At 48.9% G+C, this 26,254-nt stretch overlaps 1 protein-coding gene and 1 pseudogene across 6 annotated transcripts; one reads left to right on the forward strand and one right to left on the reverse strand.

Moving 5' to 3' along the window:
• Nucleotides 1-492: 492 nt before the first annotated feature.
• On the reverse strand, nt 493-24,693 carry POU6F1 (POU class 6 homeobox 1). 5 transcript variants are annotated; one of them, XM_081058365.1, is made up of 12 exons: nt 24,249-24,693; nt 18,405-18,487; nt 16,558-16,646; nt 14,768-14,963; nt 11,466-11,587; nt 10,314-10,539; nt 9,532-9,785; nt 8,729-8,857; nt 7,924-8,127; nt 5,572-5,713; nt 4,866-5,034; nt 493-3,777 (listed from the first exon to the last, which is right to left on the reverse strand). In XM_081058365.1, exons 3-12 carry the CDS (start codon nt 16,603-16,605, stop codon nt 3,432-3,434), a joined length of 1,836 nt encoding a protein of 611 aa, XP_080914491.1. In that variant the 5' UTR covers nt 16,606-16,646; nt 18,405-18,487; nt 24,249-24,693; the 3' UTR covers nt 493-3,431. The 5 variants fall into 5 exon arrangements, with proteins under 5 accessions (XP_080914491.1, XP_080914493.1, XP_080914492.1 ...); XM_081058367.1 differs by lacking the exon at nt 18,405-18,487 and having other exon boundaries at nt 11,466-11,582; XM_081058366.1 differs by lacking the exon at nt 18,405-18,487 and having other exon boundaries at nt 9,532-9,782.
• LOC308501666 (swi5-dependent recombination DNA repair protein 1 homolog) lies at nt 18,101-18,785 on the forward strand (annotated as a pseudogene). The gene has a single exon. The product of its transcript is annotated as a swi5-dependent recombination DNA repair protein 1 homolog (transcript).
• Nucleotides 24,694-26,254: the final 1,561 nt, after the last annotated feature.

The raw sequence follows: 26,254 nt of genomic DNA on the forward strand, positions 1-26,254 counted from the left end.
CTATAGCCTGCCTTCTCTTCCCCCTTGCAATCCCATCTTACACTGCAAAGGGCTTTGTGTATATGTATAGACACTCCAGCCAGCATATCCATGTTCCGTCCACCCAGCTCTCTGAGAAACAGCTGCCCATCGGTCACCTCTTGGGCCTAGGAGTGTGAACACCAACAGGACATCTGTTTTGGGGACTCAGAGAAGAGGGGCAAGAAAGCGAGGCTTGGCAAGATATTCTGGGATTCTCAGTATTAGGAGAGTTGTCTAGAATGAGAAAGGGCACATCCGCTTGACCCTGCACCCCATGGAGAGGGTCATGGCTGGAGGGCTGGGGGCAGGGCCTCCTGAGCTGGGAGTCTGGGGCACTGGCATTCGCCCTCTTGCCATGGGATTTTCCAGGCTACAAGCTCTCACAGCAAAGGCAGCTCACTGACACTTCCCTGGCCTCTCACACGAGTTCCCTTATAGTCCCACCCTGAGAGGCAAAGGAGAAACAAGTAGACCAGTACAAAAGAAAAATACTGTTTATTCCACACAACTACATCAAGTGCTTCTCCCCTCCCCACCCCTCATTCCAACCCTCAGCAGGTTTTGCCCCGTGTCCAGAGGCCAGTCAGAACCTCAGTGTCGGAGCCTGGCCTATGACTCAGGAAGGGAATCTAGGCATAGGAAGGTGATTGGACTTCCAAGGGCACATAAATGTCTTTCATTCTAAATTCAAGTGTGTTCCTCAATCCATTTGGCCGAATTCTTTCCCTGGACTCCACCTCAATAAAATACCATGTGTAGTGCAGGGTCCAAGGCCCCAGCTCATTCGCCAGGCCATAGAAAGTTTTGGTCTTTCTTTCATTTAAAACAAACAAAACCACACGTAAACTGCGAAACCAGTTCTGCCCTTTCTCCTGCCTTTCCACGGCAAAGGAGCCAAGGAGCCCTGGCTTTACGTCCAGAAAGGTGCTTTCAAACCAAAATTTATATCAACTCTCTTGAGAGGCTGATGCTACCAAAAACAAAACAGAAAACCCACCTCGGGCCACAGCTGCTTCCCAGGAACCCTACGGTGGGGAAGCAGGCTGGTGAGCTCTGCTTTGGGCACACTTCAGGGACCCCCTATCACCCCTTGCCTGGGGAATTTGGCCTGCAAATATTCTGCCCTTGGTATCATTCCACTGAAAAGATTTACCCATCTGTCCTGCAGAGGAGAAAATGGTTTAGTTCTAGCTCAGCCTTGAGAAGACAGATTTAGACGAGGGAGGAGCTGAGAAAGCATGGCCAGGCCTAATTTAGACCAGCAGTGCATTATCGTTTTCCTGCCCTGACACAGGGCAGATGGTGTCCTGCATATCCACTGCCACGGACACACCCTGGATTATATGCTACACCCAGAGTACCAGCCGCGACCCAGCTGTCTCCCCAAAACAAAACAAGAAAAAGCATATCTGAATGCAAGTGTTGGAGGGTGAAAACCTGAATCTCTCTAATTTATTGAAGTGTAAATCACCAAATCCTTAATAAACTCTGGTACTTCATTACTGAAAATTTGTTTATGATGCCTCTTCCTAGTGAGCATGTCATCTCATTGAGACAGGCTGATAACCCTACACTTGAGTGTGGAGCCTCCCCCTTGGAGACATTCTCTCCCAGGGGCAGGCAAGATGCCCACCTGCTTCCTCACTCCCACCACACTCTGGCAGGTTTGGTCACAGTGCAGTGGGGCGGGAGTGTGTGTGTGGCAATCTGACACACAGCTGTCCTCTAACTGGCAGGGCTACCCAGAGGGTGGGCACGCGGGCACTGTAGGGCCTGGGAGGGACCAGTCGTAGGCAGGAAAAGAAACAGCATGCCAGAGGAAGCACAGCTAGGAGGTGGCTGCACCAGGGGCCAGCGGAGGCAGATGTGCCCTCGCCTGGCAGTCACCTCGTCAGAATACATCACGTGAGGCGCAGTGGAGGGCAGCTGCTAGAGACCTGGCTCTGGAAGGGCAAGAGTATTAAAGAGAGGAGGCGGCTGACTGCTGTGACTTGTGGCCCTTTAGAGATGCTCTACACTTGCTCTACACAGCAAGGCTGGGCTCACCTAAGCAAACCTCTCAGAGCTCTCCTGCCTTCATGGAGTCACACGCTGAGTTCCGGGGTTGTCCAGCCACAGCGAGGCTGGGAAACTCACTTAGCAGCATGGATGAGATGCCAACCTCCAATGTGCCATAGTTACCCTCTTTAGAGGCCAAAATCATCCTGCTCTAGGAGTATTCTTGGATCAGCAGAGCACTGGCTGGGGTGGGGGGGTGCTTACACAAACACAGGGTCTGAGACTCTGGACAAAATAAGATTTCCCCTCCAGCATCCAAGGCTCAAAGTTACAGCGAAAATTAAAGTTAAATCATCGTCTGCAAGAGACCTTCCTGGGCTGCCATCAGCTCTTTTGGGATGGTGGCCTTTTCCCCAGGGCCTTGCTGTCTGGTTTATTGTTTAATTTGCCCCTTCTGAGAAAGCCCCAGTCCAGCGTTGGGGGAGAGTGTGATGACAAGAGACTCAGAGTCCTTTCCTCGTTTTTCTCCAAAGTGCCTGCTTACTTGGGCAGTGGGATTTTCCAGGCTGCAAGTTCTCTTAACCCACACTGTTTTGGGAGAAAACAGTCATGGACAGAGATCAAACTGAAATCTTGGAGGATGGCCTTATCTACTAAGTTCCCAACCTGCCATAGACCCAAGGTCAACTCCAGGACAGCTAGAGTTCACTGTTGCTTCCTTCCAACATGGATTACAAAAGAAAAGTTTCTGCTTTAGTGCAATTTTCCCCCAAAGGAACCAAGGAGAGGTGGCAGAGGAGGTGACATGTTCTGGCCTCAGGGCTGTGGAACCTTCTGACCTTGAGGTCAAGGCAGACAGTGAGTCTGGCCTTCTGAGCAGCTCATCACATTTCTCAGAATTGTGTCTCTTGGGCCCTTTCAGGGGACAGTGTGCCTGTAGGCAAAATGGGGTTCTACGGGACAAGCTGCCATAGCTGCCACACTCACACAGAGGAGCAAAAGGGAGTAGAAGGTGGAGAGAGAATGCCATTGCAAACAAGAGGTAATGGCCAGTCCTTAGGGGCTGCTGCAGCCCTGCCCCAAAGATGGGGAGTTTCTGGTTCCCAACCAGAATTCACCCTTCAAAAACCATATTAGCAAAGTGCTTCTTTAAGTGACACCACAAATCCCCTCCCTTGGTGTGACCTGCCCTGAGCCTGGCACTCTCAGGGGGCCCCTCTGCCCTCCCCATCATGTGCGATACGTGGGGGAGAGGAGGGAGGCAGCTGCTGCACATGCGCACAGCAGAGCCTCAAGACCCAGGACAAGCACAGCTGCAGGTGGCAGAATGACAGGTGCCGTCACGGCCTCGGGTGCAGATAGGTGTCAAGGGACAAGTACAAAGTGCTGAACACAGGGCTGGGGGCCGAGCCCTAAGGGATCTGGAAGACGTTCAGCTTGCTGGTGTTCTTGAGCGTCTGGCGCCGATTGCAGAACCAGACCCGCACAACCTCCCGGTCATAGTTGAGCTCCTTAGCAATCTCGGTGATTTCCTGGCCAGTGGGCAGTGGGTTCTTCTCAAAGTAGGCATTGAGAGCCTCTATGGCCTGGGGGGTGAAGGAGGTGCGGCGTTTGCGTTTCTTGGAGGGCTCGCCTCCCACGAATTCCATCAGGTTCTGCTGCCCTTCCTGGTTCCGAAGTTCGGCCTCATTCAGCCACTTCTCCAGCACCGGCTTCAGCTTCTGGGCACTCTTGGGTGTGATGTCCAGTTTCTCGAACCTGTAGGTGACCCAACCCAGGAAGGGACAGTGAGGGTGTCTTACTGCCCACACCCAAGTGGGCTCTCCTCACGGGGCTGCCCCACAGGCTGGTCCCCATGCCACCACCCCAGACGCCCTGGCTTGGTCGAGCCCAGCCTCCTCAGACTGTCTTGTATCCCAGGTCATAACAGAGGGGCTATTTCCATCGCCTCAGTTAAGTAGTGCAATTAACTACAACTGCTTTATGAACAACCGTTCTGGAACTTTCACACCCAACTGAGTGAGGAGGTCCTTTGAGAGTCATCTTGAGAGGCCTCCAGAGATGACAAATGGATGTCATGAGTGCTGTCCTCCTCCAACTGCACGCTTTTTGTAATGTTTTTATTGGGGAACAGTCATCACTGGCCCATGTGGGAATCGAACCGGCAGCCCTGTTGTTCAGAGCTCGTGCTCTAACCAACTGAGCCATCCGGCCATCCTCCAACTGCACTCATAGCAGCATCACTGTCAGACTACTCTTTCTGGCTGAGCCCGGATGTGACTACAGAATTCCCAACATGGCAATGAATCTACTAGGCACTGTAGTCTATCTAAGGAATTGGAAGGCAGATGAAACCTTTCGGCCATCCCTGAGCAATGCACTCATTCTTGTTTGAAACCCTCTGCTACCCCTCCCATGATACTGGCACCAGAACCAGTCTGTACGCTGCACACAGAAAAACCAGCTACATCACTTTAGAGTCACGCCTTACAAGATGGGGAGATGGGAGCATGACAGGCATGATGGTGGAGTATAGTTGAGAGCCAAGCCAGAACTGAAGTTCCCACTTCTTCATAAGCTGCACTCCTTTCCCTTTAGAATTCCTGAATGGATTAGGGTCTTGAGTTCCCCCCAAGAGACCATAGAAATGCTCGGGATTGGAGGATAAACATCAGAGTGCCCTCAGAAGGACTGGATCAGTCTCTGGCTACTTCAGGTATTCCTATCTACCCTTCGAAGAAGGCAGGAGCAAGGGAGCGTAAAGGAGTCAGATACCCAGGTCCCTGTGAATGCCTAGTGGCCCAGGTGCCTGAGCAGGCCCTGACTGCACAGGCCATCTTACTTACCGACAGATGGCTGACTGGCTGTAGGCTGGGCCTTCTGTTGCGGTCAGAGCCTGACCCACCTGGGTCTGTGTGAGGCCCAGGGATAGCCGCCGGATCTTAAAGTTCTTGGCAAACTCCCGGATCTCTTCTAAGTTGATCCCATCCTCATCCAGACTTGGGGTATGTGGCTCTAGGCCAGAGGGAGGGACCAGGGTGAGTGTAGGACAGACAATCATCACTGCTTATCTAGCCCATTGGCCTGGCCTGGTGCAGAGGGATGAGGACATTTAGCAAACAGCCTCCACACCCTTAATTCCCTCATTAATCCCCAAGACAAGCAAGATGGGGGAAAGGGGCCTGGCCCAACCTATTTGGAGGTATGGATCTGTTTTCAAGTTCTTCCAGCTCTAACTGCTTACTCACCCCACCCTCCCTTCTTCTGGCCCCCAAGCACACCTGTTGCCCATTCATACTCCTTAATTATCACATAAGAGACTATAGGAGAGACAGCCAATGGCGTGGCTTCTCAGAAATGCAGCCTCCACTATCTTCATGCCTAGAATCCAGCTCAACAGGAATGGGAATAAGAAAGTCAGTCCCTGGTATCGGGCGCCTGCCCTTCACCTTTGGACTCCAGGAAGTTTATTAAGGAGAGCAGCATCTAAAGGTTTGGTGTCTGAATAAATGTCTCTCCCCTTCTCCACAACTTCCTCCAGGAGTCACTTACTGGACACCAACTGGCTGACAGTGGGCGTCTCCGAGCAGGTAATTGGGATGGGAGCAGAAACAGATGGCTTGGCTGCTGGGGCTGGGCTGGTGATGACCACAGCAGGCTGGGGCATGACTGGCGTGGGCTGGATGGGCTGCACCTATGAGAAGAGAGCCAACAAGCCCCAATTGCCCACCTGTTCAGCTCAAGGGGTTAGAGTCCCTGTATGGACCAGAGGCAGGGCAAAAATGGACATGAAATCGCCACTCATCCAACACACTCCTACCTGTGTTCCATCAAAAAGCAAGACTAGAAACTACTTTTTAGCACCCACCCAACGATAATGACCTCCAAAATAAGCACAGCAACATGTCCCACCAAGCTGGAGCCTCAGAAAGTTTCAGTACACTTTATCAAAGCCCCAACAAGTGTCCATCCTTGATATAACTGCTCTCAAATCTCTGCCCTCAAAGGAGAAACCTAAACTTGATTCTAGAGCCTCCCAGGCCCCAAATGTCCATTAATAGGGACCCAGCGAATGACATCTGGGACCTCCCTACAGTGAGATAGTGTGCAGCCATTTAAAAAAGAGAGAGAGAGATCTCTTAACTACTAACATAGAAAGAGCTCTGAGTCATAACGCTAAGTGGAAAAATAATCAGGTGAAATGCAGTTTTTGTAAACTAATTCCTTTAAAAAAATACAAATTTCCAGGAAAAAAAAATATTGAGGCATATAAAGCAAACTGTCAACAGAAGTCATCTCTGGATATGGAAGTAGAAGGGATTTTTACTTTTTCACATTACACAATCTTGGAATTTTAAAGAAAAATCATGTATCATTTATAATCAGAAGAAACTATAAATATATGAAATTAGTATCTTTGTTTTGTTTTGTGTTTTTAAGAGCTTCCTGCAAAGTTGTAATTTCTCTCAGATGGGTCCTGTTCCCCGGATTCTACATCCTGGCAGCTCTCAAGTCCACTCCCTTTCCCTTCCCAGGGACGTAGCCTTCGTTCAGAGCTCCTTGTCTCTTGCTTGAACTGTTTAAACTGCCTCCTAATGGGTCACAAGGACTCAAGTCTCACTACAGTCCAGGTTTTGGCTCAACCTGGATAACAGGGATTTTGTGTTTTTTTTTTTTTTTTTTTTTTTTAAAGAGGGCACAGCTCACAGTGGCCCATGTGGGGCTCGAACTGGCAACCTTGGTGTCATTAGCACCACGCTCTAACCAACTGAGCTAACCGGCCAGCCCCAACAGAAAATGTTTTGAATGCACATCCACTCAGCCATTTCTCTGCTAAAAACCCTCCCACGACCCCTTGCTAATAATAGTGATAACAACAAAAACACCATTTCTCCAGCGCTTTCTGTGTACCAGTATTAATGGCCTATGTGTAATCTATCCTTTAACACTCATAATCTTCTGCAGTTGGTCCTTCTGTAATCTCCATTTTACACATGAGGCTAAGAGTTGTTCACCAAGCTGGGAAGCGGGATACCACATTTGGGAACCATGGGGCTCAACATCAACTGGGAACTTGTTAGGAAGGGGTATTCTTAGGCCCCACTCCAGATCTACCTAATAAGAATCTCTGGAATGGGGCTTGGGAATCTGCATTCTAACAAGCCCTCCAGGTGGTTCTGACCCATGCTCAGGTTTGAGAACCCCTGCTCTGGAACACTACACTTAGTGCAATTTCCTAAAGGTTCTATATTCTCTCATCCAACTCCTTTCAGATTAGTTCAATGTCCCTTCTCTACGAAGCCTTCTCTATGAAGTCTGTCAAGAAGTCCCTTCTCTGTGCTCCCTCATCATCGTGTTTGCCAGGCTCCCTTGTAATTGCTCCAATGCTAGGCTACCTAAGGCTAGGAAGGGTGTCTTATTCATTTCTGTATCTTCAGCACCTGGAATAGCGTAGACACTCAAAAACTGCTCCTAGAATGAACAAATGAATAATCCAAGCCCCAGTGCAGAGTGGAGGAGTGGAAGGATGAAGGGGGAAGAGAGAAGGGATGCAGAACTAACCTTCCCTGACTTCCGGCAGTTTGTGCACCCTGGAGCTGATCAAGGCCCGGTTTACTTTGACCACCTCCTCCCTGGCCTTCTCAGAGTGGCACTGGCCTCTGAGGGCAATAGACATGTTTTTGGTGTGTGTGTGGGTGGGCGGGGTGAGGATGATGCTGTTTCCATGGGCAGAACATGTGTGACTCACATGGGCTTTCTACCCTGGGACCTCCCCTCACTTTGGGGAGGTGCCCTGCGTTCCCAGGGGCTTCAGAAAATAATCTTGTCCTGCCCGCGGTCTGAGAGAGGCAGCCCATGCCAGACAGCACTGCCTGCCCCCACCCCCCACCCCAGCCCTGGTACCTCACTCTTAGCAGGGGACTCAGGCGTGCTTGGCTTCCGGACAGCCACTGGTGGAGGCAGGGGGCTGCTGGCTAGGGTCGCGATCACCTGGCCCTGGGCGTTCAGCAGCAGCTGGGGGGTCACAGCCTGGACCTGCAGGCTTTGGGCTGGTGCTGGGGCTGCCACGCTAGCCGAGTTCACTACCCACGGAAGTGTTCCAATAACCTGGGAGGAAACAAGGCACGCACCCTAAGTGTGAGGGCAGTGTCCAGCTCCACCCTCAACCCAATTCCCCATACTTGCAGAGAAAGGGACTTATCTAAGGATGAATCACTTAACCCCTCTAAGCCTGTTTCTTCCTCAATAAAGTGAAGAATTCACACTTCAGGGGCTGCTTCCTTTATTCTATCTCCAGAGCTGTGGGTGAGCACGAACAGGTCTGCACGTGGAGTCACAGACCTGCATGTAACTCCCTGCTCTCCCCGTTTAGCTGTGTGACTTAATGTCTCTGAGCCTCGGGCTTCGCCCCTATCAAATGGAAACAGAAGTCTCCACCTAATACTAGATCTGTACTCAAAACGAAGTGAGATCACGTATGAGGGAGCACCTAGCACAGAGCACTTCCATCAATGAAGTGGGTACCTCTAGGGCAGGGAGGTGGCTATGCCCCTGCCTGGCCTCAGCACCAGCAGGAAGCTGCCACATGGGTGATATGAAGAGCAGCCTGACACCCTGTTTGAGTTTCTGTGACCCTCAGCCCAAGTCCTGGGGCCCCAGCTAGCTTTTCCACAGCCCTCAGCCTTCAGCCCTGACTTTGACCACTTGCCTGTCCCTGAGCGTTGGTGAGGATCTGACTGCCGATCCCTGGCATGCTGGGAATGGCGTTGGCAATGACCGGAGTCGTAGTGAGGGAGCCCAGGATCTGGGTCTGTCCCCCGAGGGAAGCAGCACTGATCTGTGGGTGGAGGAAAAGCCTTGCTCAGAGGCTGAGGGGCAAGAAAGCGCCCAAGGCAGAGGGAAGGGGGCTCAGGGCATTGGGGAGGTGGGGTTGCAGGGCAGATCTAGGGCAGTTCCGAATGTGGGTGGCAGGCCCATGTCCACCAGCTGAATAGTATCCAGGGCTAAGGGAGGCGGGGGGTCAGCCAGGAAGGGTGGGGCCTCAGCCGTGGAAGAGTAACTGGTAAATCGTTCAGGCCAGGCCTGGAAGGGTAGAAGGGCCAGACTGGAATGGCTGATGTGATTCTAGTCACATCTAACAGTTCCACTGCCAAGCCAGGAGCCACCCTGGATGGACATTGGCATGGGGCTAGGAGCCTCTAGCTCTACCTTAATAACAGCTCACACGTTTGCAATCCCCAGACATCATCCCACCCACCAAGGCTGGTCCAGTGGTTCAAGTTCTGGAGACTTTGCCCAGCCCTCTTGGCAGAGGTTGTCTGCTCTTGTCTGGGAAGGGCAGGCTGGCAGCTGCAAAGAGAAGGCTTCAGAGGGAGCCCATCTCTGCTGATGTGTTGGAAAAGAGCCGTATTCAGGGGGCTGATCCTCTACCTCCTTCCTCCCCTGGCAGTTCCACCCTTGGCCCAAGATTGGGTCCATCCCTGGTTAGCCCTGGTGAGGGCAGCAGCTTACGATTCCCGGGCTAAATGCGAAGCCTGCAGGCTGCACGGTGATCTGTGGGGGGGTGTCCACTGGCTTGGGGGTGGGGGCAGTAGCGGTGGCAGCAGTGGGCTGCGGTAGAATGGCAGGTGTGGTCTGTAGCAGCGGTGGGGTCTGGAACAGCGTCTGGGGCTGAGCTGGTGGCCGGGGCTGGGCGGGCGAGGAGGCCTGTGCCGGTGGGGTGGCTTGTACAGGTGCCGGAAGAGCGGTGTTCAGCACGGCAGCTGCTACGGAGCAAGGCAGAGACAGAGGTGCTCAAATGCCTAGCAGCAGCCTAGAGCAGCTCCAATCCCAAGGGATCTGGCACAAGAATGAGCGGGGGTGGGGCACTGGGGCAGGGGGAACAGGCCGCTGTGATTCCCTTCATCTTTGCAGGGGGCAGCACATGCCAACATCTCTCATCCCCCCCTCCCTTGGGTCTGGAGATGTGTAGGTTCAAAACCAGATGTTGTGTCTTCTTGCAGTCCTTCTCAGGAGGCTGGTCATGGGGTGCATTCTGGCGTGAGGGGAGAGGGGCAGTCTCAGACAGTTGGCTGAAGTAAGAGGCCTGCTGGGCCAGCATGGTGTCATGGCCTAGAGTCCCGAGGTGGTGCAGTATCTCTGTGGCTGGGTGCCTGGGACACCGGATCCAGACTCCAGGGCTCTCGCCCTGGGCGAGCTGCGAGTTCTGAGTCCAACATGGCAAGCCCATGTGCAGGAATGGTAGTGTAAGGTGGTGGGGGGCCGGGTGCAGTCCTGGGGAGAGCTGCCGTTACCTTGGAGACCAGCTAAAGGTGGTTTGAAAATTCCCCCCGTAGGAGAAGCAGAGGTCAGTCCTGGGAGGGCAGCCACGGTTGCTGTAGGAATTGTCCACACGGCCAGCCCCTGCTGACCAGCCACTTGACCTGCAATACTGATGGGGATAAGAAGAGGTTGAGTAACTGCCCCTGCTGGAACCATAACTCCTGTCAGAACTGTGGCTAAGTTTTCCTGAGTCAAGACCTGCAAAAGCAAACAAGATTTCAAAAAAGAAAAGAAAAAATAAAAAATCAACATTGACAGCGCAAACACTGGGTCTCTCAGACCCAGTTGAGCACAAACAAAGCATTCTGAGGGCAGTGGGGAAAAGGCCACATGAAGGGGGGGAAGAGATAAGCCCTAGCTGGAGGCCCAACCCTGGGGGATCGTGTGCCTGGACTGGACCATCCTGCCTTCAGAGAAGCCGCCCAAAGCGAGGACAGGGCCTGGCCCTGATCACAGAACAGCGAAGGGTGCAGAGGCCTCTTCTACTACAGTTTGCTGCCTCCCAGGCCTTCCTCAGCCCCTGCCCACAGGACCAGCACTTGGTGGCCAGAAAGCAGGGGGTGGGGGCTGGTGGAACCAAGTGGTCAAGGGTCCACAGACGCCTCTGGAAGCTCTGAGGGAGGCTACCCTTGATGGTTGCCTTGGAGACCTGTGCATATAGCATAAGGTCACAGGGAGCTCAGCACGTCTGGAGGATCCTAGAGGCAGCTTCTCACTGTGCTCGGGCTGCCCCTCTGGCTCTAAATGAGGACTCTATGAACAATGCATTAACTCTTCCAGGCATCCACTGGAGGGGCCAACAAGGTATTCACTCATTTAGTCATTAGAGAAACAGAAAGGCCTGTGATATGAAAGAGTTAATGTAATCTCTACCATCTTTGCTGCACCCAAGGAGATTACCGGGCAAGCCAAGACGTACTTTTCCCAGTGGTCCCGATCTGGGACAGGGGAAAGGCGGGGGTGGGGGTGGGGGGGGTGCCTAGCAGGGGATTCCCTCCCCCAAGCCACAGGCCCTTCTCCATCCTGCCTTGTGAAGTTCCCAGAACCCATGACCACCCCATCTTGGTGGTCCCATGACTTGCTCCTGCCCATTGCTCTGTCCAGCTCCCCAGGGTGGCTCTTACCTGGGGGGCAGCTTGTACAGCCAGTGGTGTTAGGGTCTGCGATGTCTGAGGCTGGCTTGGGGCTTGGTTGAAGGTGACGAGAGCAGGGGCAGGGCTTGAAGGGATGCCCGGGAGTGACTTCACTTCACATGGCATTGAGAGAAGGAAGGACAAAGAGTGAGCCCGATGTGAATGGAGGAGTCACTGGACTAGAATGTCTTGTCTGCAGTGACAACTCTCAGTCCCACACTGTATTTCTGCATAACCCGAGACCAATCAATGGCTTTCCCTGACCCAGGAGGCAGCTTCCCAGATGCTATTGGTAGTGAGAATAAGAGGCTGGAGAGCGCTGTGCCAGACTTGGTAGGACCCCTCTTCTCACATTTAGATTTTTAAAATGTAGGAATGTAGGCCTATGCACAGTTGGCTATCAGTCTCTGATTTCCTGGCTCTATAGGACACTGTGACCTATCACATAATCAGTAAAGGGACCTGAAGTGAACATATGTCAGGGAGGGAAGGAGATAGAATCAACAGGAACAGCTTCCCTTGGTTCATCCAGCAACTGGATCATTGCTCACCCCCACCTTCAGGCTGCTTTCTGGATTCAGGTGCTGCTTGGGGAAGGGGCAAGGATTCTGCAGGGGCAAATCCTTGAAATGACAGTCCTTGAAAATTGGACATGTCTTTGCCACAGTCAGGGTTACAACGGCTCTCCAAGCCAAGCAGCAATTCGCTGCTAGTCTCGGGGATGTGAAGTCTGGATAAGCAGCTTTAGTGAACTTCTAAAGGAACTTCCTGGGAACCAGGGCTTTTCACCCAGGTTGTTGCTTCCTCTTGTTGCCTTGATTTAATCAAGTCCTGGGGACCCCCTACCAGGAAGCCAGACGCCAGTGAGGAGAGGACTTATTATTTAATATATGGTGAGGCATTAAAAGGAATCTATTGGGTGATGGGTATTAGATCAGTGGCCTCTTAATATTGGCTGGGCATAGATTTCCAGGCTCTCATCAAAGCTTACTGAATCAGAACATCTGGGAGTAGAACCCAGTAACCTTTTCTCTTTTTTCTTTTTAAAAATTTTTAAAATTTTATTTTTGAATTTTTCAGTTGTAGTCGACATGCACTATTGTATTTATTTCAGGGTACAACATACTGATTAGATATTTATATAACTTACAAAATGATCACTGATAAGTCTAGTACCCATCTGACATCATACATGGTTATTACAATATTACTGACTATATTCCCTCTGCTGTACCTTATATTCTGTGATTGTTTTTATAACTGGCAATTTGTCCTGCTTACTACTTTTTCTTCTTTTAAGCTCCCTTGTGATACAGCACACAGCCACACTGAATAAACTAACCTTCTAACCCTGCATTCCCAGCCCATGGTTTAATCCAACCTAACTCAGGACCATACTATTTGCAGTGCATAATCAAAAAAATTCAGACTGTTCAAGGAATTGAAGAGACAAGCAAGCAACAACAAAAGCCTTATAAAATACTAAGAGAAAACAAAATGACAGAATTATCTCCACCACAGAGGGGAGATATATTTCCAACTGTTGAAAAAAAAAAAAAACAGAGAAGATTAGGATAATCTGAACCTCGGAAATTTTTAAAAAATGTTTTGCTTGACAAAATGTAATGAACTATATAAAAAGGAAAATGAAAAAGGGGAATGTATGGTAAAAGCTTACCATCTAAAGAAATGAAACATTCATTTTATTAGAATACATTTCCAAAGTAGGATCAAGGGGTCCAAGAGTGCATACATTTAGGGCTTTTGTCACTTCTTGCTAGATTGCTCTTCAGAAAGATTTAAACCAATTCATAAAATCATGTACCTATTTCTCCACAGCCCCACCCAATTTAGCTTTTATCACTATTTGTTTTTCTGGCTTAACAGGCATGTAGTACCTTATGACAAGTTACTTTGTTTTTTCCTCATTGACAGCAAGTTTTTGTATTTTTCCATGTGCTGACTTCTTCCTATGTAAACAACTGATTTCTCTTCAAAAGGATTTGAGTGGACTATATCTCAAAAGAAAAAAATTTTTCAAAGGACCCGTACAAAGACATTCAAAGCAGCATTGGTTATGACAATGAAAAACCAGGCAATCGGCAATAGCCCAAACCAGAACGGATATGTGAATCTAGGTTGATAAAAGAAAAGGGTGTCCGAAATAACATGGTGGTAGGTGTCACCCTACATAGTCTACCCTCAGCTGTAAAAATATGTGTATGTGACAGGACTGGGCAGTCATTCAGACTGCCATAAATCAATAGATTTTCTTTTTCCATCCTGGAAAAGCTTCCTATTACTTAGTTTTGTTTTAAGAGGAAATGCTTCTTAATATTGCATGTCTAGAAATGTCCCATCAAGGTCACAATCTAAGCTGGCAGCTTCTTAGGAGGTACCATCAAAATACCTCCCTTATCTGCTTGACAATGATTAAGATTCCTTTCCAGAGAAGACTTTTGTGAAAGACTTAAATATAGCAACTTCTAGAAGAAGATGCAAACTACCATAAACATGCTAAACGTAAATAATTGATTTAGGATCTACTTCCGAGGGCAGGTTTCGAGAAGGAGCAGAACTAAGGAATGAGATGTAGAATATAGATAAAAGGGTAAAAAGGGAAGTGGAGGCACTGTGGATAAACCTGGGAAACCTCCCATATTTTCTGAAAAGGGGTTCCATCCCCACAATGGAAAGCAGTGGAAAGGGCACTGGCCTGTGGGAGCAGGTAATGCCCATTCTGGCCTGAACATGGAAGCAGCACGTTTCCAGGCTAGGGGGAAATGGTCATATCTCTTGCCATACCTTTTTTCAAAGGGGGAAGAAATAACCCAGGTTACTATGGTCCCAAATGAATCTGCACACTGATTTCCAGGTAGAACAAGGGATGGGAGGTCTTGTGGTTTCCTTATTAAGCAGTTGCTGATTCCCAGAAGCCTGTCTGTTCTCATTTGCGGTCTTCTTGGCCCACCCCCACCAGCCCAGATCTCCAATCTAGGGAAGGGAAGATAAGCAGAAGGCAAGGGGAGATGGATGAATCCTGGTATTCTGGGGGAACTGGCAAGGGAGGCCCCAGGCTTCCTACAAAAAGAGATGTCTGTTCTGCAAGGTGTTAATGAAGAAAGTCAATGAAAGGCTTCCCTGTGGCCAGAGAGCATTGCCTGGTACAAGTACCAGCCTCTAGAACAGCTGTATGCAGGGTAATTAGGGGAGACAGTGTGGCTGGCTCCCCCAGGGAACCACAGGAAGGGTCTTGGGTAAAGCAATGCCTGGTTGGGGTAATGACCTCATACCAGTTGCCTCTGCTGTGGTGTCTGGGTTTTCTGGCCCAGCTTCACCAGCTTGTTCATTGGCTTCAGCAGGGCCTCCACTCTGGGAGCCCTTGGTGGCAACACTCTCCAGTCCTTTGCCTTCTTCCTCAGCAGGGATCTGGGCATCCACGCCGACTTCCAGCACACGGATGGTCTCATGGCCTGACATCACGATGACCTGCAAACAGGACAGCGAACAGTCCTGGGGGTGGGGCTGATATTAGAGCCGCTTGGGGACCAAAGCTCTGGGTGTGACTAGGGGAGCGAGGAAAGGGCACCTTAGGATGCAGACCTCCTGTCCCAAGGACTGCGTGCTCTATGAGAATTCCAGAGCCTGGGGCAGGCTGCAGCTCCCCAATTCTAGAGAAGGAGCTGCGAGGAGAAAGTAGGCCCGGGTGATGGGGGAAGGGCCTGACATAAACTGGAAAAAGTGCCACAGAGCGAAACTACTTGGGGATATTTCTATTTGCTCCCTTTCTTGAACTCAGTTCAGGGAGTGGTAAATGGCCTATCCCACAACCTTGTAAGGACGTCCTCTTGGCTGCTACGATATTGGTGTGTGGCTGTGCGGGCCCCTAACACAGATAGTATCCACAGCGTAAGTTCAGCCAACAAGCCAATCCCACTTTATGTCCTTGAAACCTTACAGAAGTTCCCTCAAAGATAATGGGATGGAAAACAAATGCTTTACAATGTTGAGTAATATTTTTAAATCATGATTTCTTGATTTCCAAAACTCTGGGGTAAAGGCCAAGATTTCCTTGCAAGCTGACTTCCTGAAACAAGGGTCAGGAATCCTGAAGACATAGCCTCTCGCCCCACCCCCTGGACTGGAGCTTGTGTCCTGTGAGGCTGTGCCTCCAGTTGAGCCATCTGTTGTGACCTTGCTCTGGCCTTGAAGGGAGCCTCCATGCCTCAGCAATGCAGGCAGCCCCTGGGCCTCCTCAAGACACTTGAGTGTCTTCCGATGCTCAAACAGCCAGCATGCAGCAATACGTCTGGCACTGAAATGCTTCCAACTGGGCCATGCAAGAATCAGGGACACTCTGTACACTATAGAAGTCTGCGTCCAGCATCCCCTACGCTTGGCCTGCACCTGAAGCCACACCCACAACACTCCTTAGAAGCCTGAGAGTTGGATCCAACCAGTGACTGCTGGAAAAAGCGATAATGTGACCCATCAAAGGAGCTGGAGTGAGCTAAAACCCCACAAGCAGTTGCTTTTCTGACTCAAGCTTGACCTATGGAGGGACTTCATTCCAATCACATTTTAGGAAATGTTAATCTTTTTTTTCCTCATTTAAAAAATTACTTAAGTGGGCTGGCCCGGTGGCTCAGGCGGTTGGAGCTCCATGCTCCTAACTCCGAAGGCTGCCGGTTCGATTCCCACATGGGCCAGTGGGCTCTCACCAAAAAAAAAAAAAAAAAAAAAAAAAAAAAAAAATTACTTAAGTAATAAATGGTTGTTGTAGAAAAATTAGAAAATATATGTAAGCAAGAAGAAAAAATTAAGAGCAAATTACCTGATGTCCAAATCTTTCCATATGTAAGTTTATATATATTTGTACGTTTTAATTTCACTTTTTAGTCATCAATTAAATCCCCAAACTAAACCCCTGAGAAATCCTAGCTGGCAATTACATCTGGACGGGTGAAGTGACCATGAACTTTGGTAAGAAACAGATAATAAGGGGTTCTGTGGGGTCTTCCTACTTGCCCACCTCTTGACCCCTCACCCTCCATCTCCCAGCTCTTCCTGCCTCAGAAGATACCTGCTCATTGACAGTCAGAGAAGACTCTGGGCCAGCTCCTGGATCCATGGTCACTTGTCAGGGTGGGGGCCGCCCACACCTAGCACATCCTGTGGGGTGAGATGGGACGGGAAAAACAAAACCTGATGTGACACAGTAATACAATTTCCATGCCATCTCAAAAAGTCAGAAGTAGAATTGCAGGACGAGAGAGAAGCTAAGTTCTCCCAAGTACAATTTGTAGAAGTAACGAAACAGGATTCTAGGGACTTGACAGTGTGTCGCTTCCTCCAGCATCTTAGGAGAACTTAATTCAGGAAGAACCAGGGTGACAAGATGAAAGAGAGGGCTAGGCATCTGTCCCTGGGAGTGTCCAGTCCCCTGGGACACAGAACAGGGCTAGGCATCTGTCCCTGGGAGTGCCCAGTCCACTGGGACACAGAAGACTCAGCAGAACCCAAGGTGACTTCTGACCCAGACACTCAGGACCTCAGACAGGGACAAGGGGCCCACTGGGTGCCTGAGGGCTTCTCAGAGGAGGAGTCTGAGCAGACTTCCTGGAAGACATCTTAAAGACAGGAATACATTTTAAAAATGGTCTCAAACTTTAATGTGCATGCTCATCACCTGGAGCATTTATTAAAAAACACAGCGCTCCAGCTGTCCCCAGAGTGCACATGTCCAGAGTCTGATTCAGCAAGTGGGTCCTACAAGAATCAGCTCTAAGGAGATTCTATGGCAGTGGCTTTTCACATTAGAGCAGGACAATGTCCCAGATGGTAGAACAGCCTGCCAAATGCAGTAAGGAGTGGGAGAAGCCCTTGTGAGAACAGGTTGTCTAGCTGGAGCCACAAACTATACACTTATAAGAAATAAAGGTAATGACGGGACAGATAGGTTTGGACACTTACACAGAAAAGAAGGCAATTATTCATTTTGAGTGCCCGCTGTGCTTAGCATTTTAGGTAACACTAATTCATGTATTACTCATGCCAGCTGGGGAATGGGGGCATTATTATCACCACAATGGATGAGGAAACTAAGCTCAGAGAAGTGTTCTAGATTCTTCATCTTTCCTTTCCTCCTCCTCTTCCATGCCTGGGTCATTTGTTCACGTTCCCCCACTCCCCGACACTTTTTTTTTTTTTGTATTTTTATTAAATGAGATAAAATCCATGTAACATAAAATACGCCATTTTAAGCATTTTAAAATGGACACTCCAGTGGAATTTAGTACATTCGTAATGTTGTGCAACCATCACCACTGTTTAATTCAGAGCACTTTCATTATCCCTGAAGGAAATCCCATACCCTGGCAACCACCGTATGCTTTTTCTCTATGGATTTGTCTATTCTCGGTGTTTCATATAAATGGAATCCTACAATACGCAGCCTTTCGTGTCTGGCTTCCTTTACTTAGCAGAATGTTTTAAAGGATCATCCATGTTGTAGCACGTACCAGCACTTCATTCCTTTTTATAGCTGGTTAACGTTCCATTGTATGGGCTTTCTATATCCTCTAGGGATGTCTCAGGGACAGGGAAACAAAGATTTGATTTCCAAGATGGAAAGTCCATCAGAGTCAACTGTGACTTCACCCAGCATTCCACAGGCCTGGGCCCAATCTCCCACCTCCCCATACAAGTGGTTCAAGAACACAACCTATGCGTACAACAGCAGAGAACAATGAAGGAAAATAAGAACTTCATTTAATCTCTGTTACAGAGTGGTGAAACGTCTTAGAAAATGAAGCAAATGATCAGAACTTTTCAGAGAAACCAGTATCTTCATCAGGAGAAAACTGGAATTTCAAGAAAATTTTAAACACATAGACAGTGAATTTGAAAAAAACACGAGTTGAAAAATACCTTCAAGAATATGAATGCAAGCGAATCCAAATCGCTTGATACTGGGTCGTGCAGTAGTCTCCAAAATGAGTTTGTGAGTCAGTCTTTCCAAATAAGAATTAAATGAAGAAAAGGCAAAATTGGTGAGGCACGTTCAAGAGAACAAAGACCTTTTTGGGAGGCTAACACTACAGTAGTCAAAATGTATAAATCAAAGAATGACCAATCTCAGTAACAGTTGTTACTAAAGAAGTGGAGAATCTGTAGCCAGCTGTTGCTTTATGAGTTGCAGTCTGCCATATCTGAGGAGAACAAGAAACTCAGTTTTACTCAGACCACAATGGGTTAGATGATAAATTGCTACACTAAAACAGAAATGAGGAAGAATTTATAGATGTTTAATTCATTATTTTTCTCTTGAATGTCTTTGAGAATCACAATGTAATCAAAAACATACATTTTAAACCTAGAGAAAGGTATCCTGTGAACACCAAATTCAGTTATTCTGTTTTATAAATATAAACCAAGTTCTAAAATGAAAATTTAGTATTTGAATACATTTTCCAAAGAAAACATTTAAAAAAATATAAAAATTTTCGAATAATGGTAACAAAAATAATTTGGACAATTCGGGTTAAAGCTGAGAGGGGAGCCAGAGCCCAGCAGAGCCTTCTCCTTTGCCTTCTTTGAATTGAGTTTGGAAAAAACCTACAGCAACCCTGGCGAGGCACCTAGCTTGGCTAACAGATGGCTCACTTCTCCCTGGGTTTCCTGCGCTAATGAATGAACTAAGGGCACTGAGGCATTTTGCCCACAACCTGAAAATCCAGAGGTCCAGGACCATCCAGGACTTTCAGTAGAGGGGACTGAGGTGAGTTAGAGGACCTGGTTTCATTTATCATTCTCCTTTGGGAACTGCTTTAGGCTTAGGGCAACATTTCAAGACATCTAGGAGGAGCACTGGGTAATCGCAAACAAATTAGAACCCCCTAGAATATCCTGAGATCCTACTATGAAAAATCCTGAAATGCTTCATCCTTCATTTCTTCAACAAATATTTCAGTGGCTACTATGTGCGGGGTGTTGGGGATACAATGAAGGGAAAAACACATTCCCTAGCTTTGTCAAGGAGTCTACAGTCTAATATGGGAGTCAAGGAAATAAAAAGATAACTACAATACAGTGATGATGTGTCATGGTGGATGAATAGAGAGTCGTAGAGGATCCACAGAAGAGATACCCAATGAAGTGTGTGTGTGGTCCTTTCCCCCTTGTTTCAGAGTGGCATGTGTTTTAGACATGAAATTGTACGTACAAAGAATCTTGTGCCATGTAGAGGAAAATGGAACATACATGGGATTCAGACTTTTAATTCAGACTCATTTCTGTGGTTTTAATCACTCCCTTAACAATTAATATGGTTGAGGTTTTCGAGGTGTAAAACACCTTCTCATTATACAGTCATTTTTTAAAGTGGAGGGTACTCAGCGTGAAGTTAGTTGACTCCAAGGAATGGAGGGTTGAGCTGAAATGAGTTTTACAGGTATTCAATTGAAAGGAAGTCACATTTGTTATGGGAAATTACCTTTCAAATTTTTGACATTCTAATTCTCTCAGACCAGGCTGTTTGTAGACATCAGCATCTCCAGCTCTATGTCACTTTGATATTTAAATTATGCGCCCACTTACCTCCTGCAGAGCTGCCATTCAAATAGGCCACAAGGCAGGAAGCAGGAGATTGGTATAAAGTGGTAGCTGGGGCTGAGCTGAATGGAGCAGACAGTCCCTAGGTGGTCTCCCCGTCTGACAACCACCAAATCTAGACCTCCAGCTGGGAACTTCAGACTCATACATCCCACAGCCTGTGGGTTGCTCATATGAGCTCATACTCAACATGTTCGAAACCAAACTCGTGATTTCCACCCCAAGTCTGCTCTACCTACATGCAGCTTTCCCCATCTCAGCAGATGACAGCTTTATTATCCTTCCACGGATGCTCAGGCCAAAAACCTTGCCATCATCCTTGCCTTCTCTCTTATATCTCACGTTTACTCCTTCAGCAAATCCTGTTGGCTCTCCCTTCCAATATGCCCAGATTCCCCCCACTTCTTATCATTACTACCCTGGTCCACACAGCCTTAGTACTTGGTGTGAAGGAACACCACAGCCCCTCCTGCACTCAAGTATTACCTGCCCCGTTCTTAAATTGCCAGACTCTGGGCAGCCTGCCACCTCTTTCAAGATGGCTTTTCTGCATATCCTCCCACACTTCTCCATTTCTGGCCCCAGGACACAGATTTCCCTTCCCACCTGCTGAAGAATAATAATCAATGATAGTTTATTGGGACTCAGGCCCTTTACACATAGTATTATAGTGAGCACCCTCTTGAACTTTCACAATTTCAGCTTTGATATTTACTAACTGTGGGACTCAGGATGTATGGTGTAACCTCTGTGCCTCAGTTTCCTCATCTGTAAAAATGAGAGTAATAATACCTACTTCACAGGGCTATTGTGAGGACTGAATAAACTAACGCATGTAAAACATTTATATCGATGCCTCGCACACACGTGCTTAGAAAATGGTAGCTGTTATAAAAATATACATACATTATCTCGTTCCAATTTGGTGTATCATTTAAAAACCTAGGTTCATCACTCAGCTTCACCATTTCTTAGCTGTGGGACCTTGGGCAAGGACCTAACCTCTCTATGCCTCAGTTGCCATATTTGAAATGGGTATAGTGTTGTAGTAAATTGTATATGGGTTCAATAAGTGTGGACTATTCATATTCAGTTCTGACACCAGCCCCTTGAGACCCTGCAACAAATAGATATGAGTACTAAAGCTTGATCAATTGTGACTGTCCACAGGCGAGCAGGTTACTTCTCTATTTTCTCAGGGATAAATAACAAAAGAGCTTACCTTAGAATTACTGTACAGAACACTAGAGACAATTAGCTATCATTATCCCCATTTTTATAGATAAGAAAGTTGAGGGTCCAAGAGAGGTAAGGGTATAGGCTTTGGAGGAAATCTAGATTCAAATCCTAGATCGGCCATGAAATAGCTGTGTGATCTTGGGCAACTGATTCAACCTATCTGAAATGTAATTTCCTTATTTTTAAAATGGTGATTAAACGGGCAAGCCTTATGTGGTTGTTATAACGATGATATGAGACTGCGTAAATAAAATGCTTAGCATGGTGCTTGTATTACGATCCCCATTTTTTTATCTACAGGGAAATGGAGATTGAGAGAGGTCAGGTGACTTGCCCAAGGGCACAGTGGAGTCAGTGGCTGATTTAAATTTCAAGGTGTGTCCCCCTACCCCCCACACCTCCTGACACCACACCAAGGCTCCTTCAGGAAATGGGAGGAAGGCTGATGGTGACTGTTCTGGCCCCCAAGGATCAGGATACACTGGGAAATGGCAGCTCTCAGTTCTGCTCCAGACCCTCCCCCTCAGACCTGAATCCATGAGCAGAAACGAAGGCTTGCCAAGCTACTGACAGACCAGCTAGGCATACACATGGGCCAGAGAAAGGGAATGTGAAAAAGATAGGAAAGCAGCGAACAACTTAATTTCCCTTTCCAACCTACCATTTGTAAATTGGACACATATAGTCAAACAGTAAAGACTAGCTTAATAAGGACAAATTTCCACTTAGTTTCTCCTCCTGCCCCCTTTGACTTGTGCCCACACTTGATTCATCCCAGGCAGGGTGAACGGAGAGAGCAAATGAAATGTGAAAAATGAAAAGTAGGTGTGTTCCCCCACTAGACTGTAAACTCCAAAAAGGCATGTCCGCTTACCATCATAACAAAGGGTTAATGAATAGGAGCTGAAAACATAAATGAAATCACATTACTTAGCTTCCTCATATTTCCTCCCTTCTCCCTCAAAACACATACCCTATTTCAATTTATTTATTTATTTATTTTTGCCCCCATTCCCAGTACTAAGGCAGCTTAAAAATGATTCAAAGAAGTAGTGCTGAGTTCTGCAGAACCCTGATCACACTTACCCCTTCCTAATGTGCCTGTCCAGCTCCCCTTTCCCAAGCCTTCCCTCCCTTGGCCAGTTTCTCCCAGGTCTCATTCTCTCTCCTGGCCTCACTGACCTTCATTTTGACACAGAAAGAGCTTAGGCCTTAAAGGCAGAAGACCGAGACTGAGTACTGCTTCTGCCTTAGGTAACCCCTCTAAGCCTCAGTTTCCTTAACTGTAAAGTGGGGCTAAATTATAGCACCCACCTCATGGATTACTGTGAGGAGTAAATTGGTAACATTCACTTAAGTCACTTAGAATAGGGCCTGGCACACAGCAAAGACTATGTAATTGTTACTGTTGTTGCTATTATTTTTATTTGAAGTAAAGCATGCATATAAAAATGTTTTTAATTGTAAAGTGTTATAAAAAATGTGAAAGATCACTATTATGTCTTTATAGTGAATAAATCTTGGAGAAGGGGATATGATCTTACCCCATGTTCCTTCATAATGCAGAGAACCCTTGGAGAAGCAAATTTCTTCTTACTCACTTTCTTAATTGCCAGGTAGTACCTCCAAGAGAATAGCTCATTGTCCGTCCCCCCCCCCCCCCCGCCCCACAGACACACCACATCACATCACATCAAATGATATTATCTTATTTGTTTTCGTGTTTATCATCTGCCTTTCCTGCCAGACTAGAATGAAAACTCCACGACAGGAGAACTTCTATTTGCATTGCTCAGAGTGTGGCACATAGTGGGTATTTTTGTTGGACCAGTGAACAAATGAATGAAATTCTACCGCAGATATGCAAAGAAGTAGAAAGTCACAGAACTACCACCCTGAACACCAGGACTTCAATCAAAATGGAGTATGTGGAATTAGCCCTCAGAAGGCCCTGCTTGTCCATGTTGGCTGCCTTAGACTTCCAAGATAAGGGAGCAGAGATAAATGTCTTGACCAGCCCTCTACTAGTGGAACAGGGACTCAGAAAGAGCAGAGGAGGCTAAAACCTCTGCAAAGAGCTGTTTTCATTTGCCCAGAAGGCTTCCTAACCACCTTAGATGTCCCCGGCCCCGCAGCAGGAGCTATTTTGTGCAGGTTTTAGGCTTCCAATCACAGCTGAGTGCCCGCATCTTAACGCTCAAGTGGAGGCTGCAGGGCACCCTGGGCTCCCTTGGCCTTGCCAGCTGACAATGCTCAGAGAGCACATATCGGACCCGTTATTATGACGCTATATTAATAATAATGTTATTACATATTTATGAAGTGCTCATACTGTGCTCGAGGGTGACTCCCACCACCGTTCCAGCGACGCCCGGGTCCCTAACCCTGGGTCCCGCCAGTCCTCCCGGTGTACTGTGGTCAAAGTGAATGTGACAGGTCGCCCTGGCCGCCTCAGCTGACCGTAACCGCGGGGAACACAGGCGTCCGCGTTCTCCCGTAGGGCGAGAATTCGCTCCTGGTCGCTACGGGGTCAGTGTAAAGAACGTGCCCTGTAGCCGGCATCCCACCTGGGCTCCGGGGGCAGAAACGGGGAGGGGCCAGGTGCAAGCTCTCTACAGGGTCCACCTGGCGGCCGCCCCTTCCCTTCCCCGGTCCCGGCCGGCCCGCGGGCGGGCGGGCGAGGGCGCGGCCCCAGGTTCCCCGGCCCCAGGCGGGCGGCCGCGCGCTGTCCCACTCCCAGAGCTCCCCGCCGCCCGGCCCAGCATCCTGGCGACCCGGCCCCGCGGCATATTTTCTCTTTATCATAAATATATAAATTATGCTAATTACGGGCATTGCATATTAACCAAACCCGAAACCTCCCCTGCCCGGCCCCCTCCCCCTCCGTGCAAACCCCTCCCCGCCCGGGACCCCGCTACTTACCGGAGCCTGAGCCCCAGCCGCCTTCGCCCCGGGTGCCCGGCGGCCACCGATTAGAGATTCATCTCACAGTCCGGGCCGGGGGGCCGGGGGCCGGGGCCGGGGTGGCCGCCGCCCGCAGACAAAGAAGCCAGTGCGGCTTGGCTGGGCTCGGCTCGGCCCGGGAACCGGTCGGGACCCGCCGCCGCCCCCGGGCCCCCAGCCCGGGCTGGGCAGAAGCGAAGGGACTTCGTGGGCTGCGCTGGGCGGTGGGGGGACGGCCCGGAGCGGGAAGGGGAAGCTGGGGGGGGGCGGTCAGGTATATATATATTTCTTCTTTCCTCCTTTTACGGCCCCCCCTTTTTTCTCCCCCCCTTTTTCCCTCCTTCTGCTACTTGGATTTTTTTAGCTGCTGCGTCATGAGCATAATTTATGCAAAGAGCTTTGCCGCATGCTGCACCGCGCTCGCCAGCCGCCGGGGGCGGGCGGGAAGGAACGGGATCGGGAGCGGGGAACCAGGGATGGGGGCGGGGAGGGGATCCTCAGCCACTACCCACGCTGGGAGGCCCCAGAGGCTCGCTCCCAGGAAAGGAGTGGAGGGTCGGTGGCGCGGGTCACGCAGCCCCCTTCGAGGTGTCGCTTGCGGTCGTTTCATTTTGTAAGGTGCGAGAGTGGGAGCAGGAGCATGGAGTCCGGTCTGGGGACCCTAAGCCACGTTCCCTTCAGCCTAGGGTTGGGGCGGTAACGGCGGTGACTCCCGGCTGCCGCCCTTCCCACTCTAGGTTAGTCATCTGCCCTAAACGTTGAAAAGTCAAATTCTTGTACATTTCCAAGCCCCAGGCCAGGACCCCATTGCGAGATACGTAGGAATAGGAACTCAGATACCGCTCAGCCAGCGTCGAATCTCTGGAGCATATGTGCCCTATCTCCAATTTCAAGGAGGGAACCCAGGCCCGGAAAGCTTCCCTCCATCCCAGTAGCGGTTGTGGGCTGTGTTTTCTAAAGACAGCTCGCCTGCGTTCTTGTCCAAGTAGACAAAGAAATGCAAAAAAATAGACAAAGTTCTGTGGCATGGAGAAAAAACAACGTCTGGTTTGGTGGCGGTGATGGTGGGGAGGGTTTGGTTTATCTAGAGGCTCTGGAAGGTAGGGATGGGGGAAGGGATAAGAAGAGGCAGAGTTTGGGGCTGAGGGAAAGCCCACTGGAAAAGTAGTTGACAAATGGAAGAGTAAGGAGTTCAGAGAACAAAGGGGAAGAAAAGGAATGAGGAGAGAATTGGGGAGGAGAATCTGGAGAAGGTGGATCCCAACGTTGGTCTCCCTAGGCTGTTCCACCCCCTAACCCCCATTTGGTGGTCTTATGATGTAGGCATAGGTGAGAGGTAGTGTGTGAAGAATGGAAGTGGACTCCTCAGCCCTCCCTAGGCTGTTTCTTGGTAGAAGGACGCTGCAGGGATGTGGAGGAGAGGGGAGCAGCACCAGGTGGCTCCAGACCATCACTACACACTTTCCCAGAAAGTTACCTGCTGCTTGCTCTCACCCAGAGGCCCTGCTCACAGAAGCTTCCCTCGAGAGGCCCAGCATCATCATCATTTGCTTGGCCAGCAGAGCTCAGGTTCTCTCAGCTTGATGTGTCCATCTGGGGGTGAGGAGATAGATACCCCTGGTGGCAGATTTACGAGTAACAAATGGTTTAGGAGTCAGAATATTTAGGTTTTAGTCCCCGGTTTTCCACTGGCAGGCCAAGCAAGTAATTTAACTTCTTCATTACTCAAAAACGAGTGAGTAATAATCACTACTTCACAGCATTGAAACGTCTTAGTTTAATTGTAAACTTGTATGTGAAAAACCTTTGAAAACCGTGAACTCTGTACAACTGTAAGGTATCATTACGTGTACAATAGTTGGCATCCATTTTAATGGTCCTCTGAAACTGTAATGTGGGTCATGGTTTTACTGCCGTTGAGGGGTTGTTTGGTCTGTAGTCCTTCTGGTCCTTCCCTTCAGACTATAAATTCCTTCACAGCACAG

This window comes from Rhinolophus hipposideros (assembly GCF_964194185.1).
Source record: "Rhinolophus hipposideros genome assembly, chromosome: 9".
Lineage (NCBI taxonomy): Eukaryota > Metazoa > Chordata > Mammalia > Chiroptera > Rhinolophidae > Rhinolophus > Rhinolophus hipposideros.

What these genes read in the sequence shown, in the direction of transcription:
- POU6F1 (XM_081058364.1), bottom strand. Translation starts at nt 16,605, where the DNA reads ATGGATCCAGGAGCTGGCCCAGAGTCTTCTCTGACTGTCAATGAGCAG. An exon ending in CTCTGACTGTCAATGAGCAG is followed by an intron (nt 14,964 to 16,557) that starts GTATCTTCTGAG and finishes TCCTGTTTGCAG; the next exon opens with GTCATCGTGATGTCAGGCCA. An exon ending in CTGTACAAGCTGCCCCCCAG is followed by an intron (nt 10,540 to 11,465) that starts GTAAGAGCCACC and finishes TTGCTTTTGCAG; the next exon opens with GTCTTGACTCAGGAAAACTT.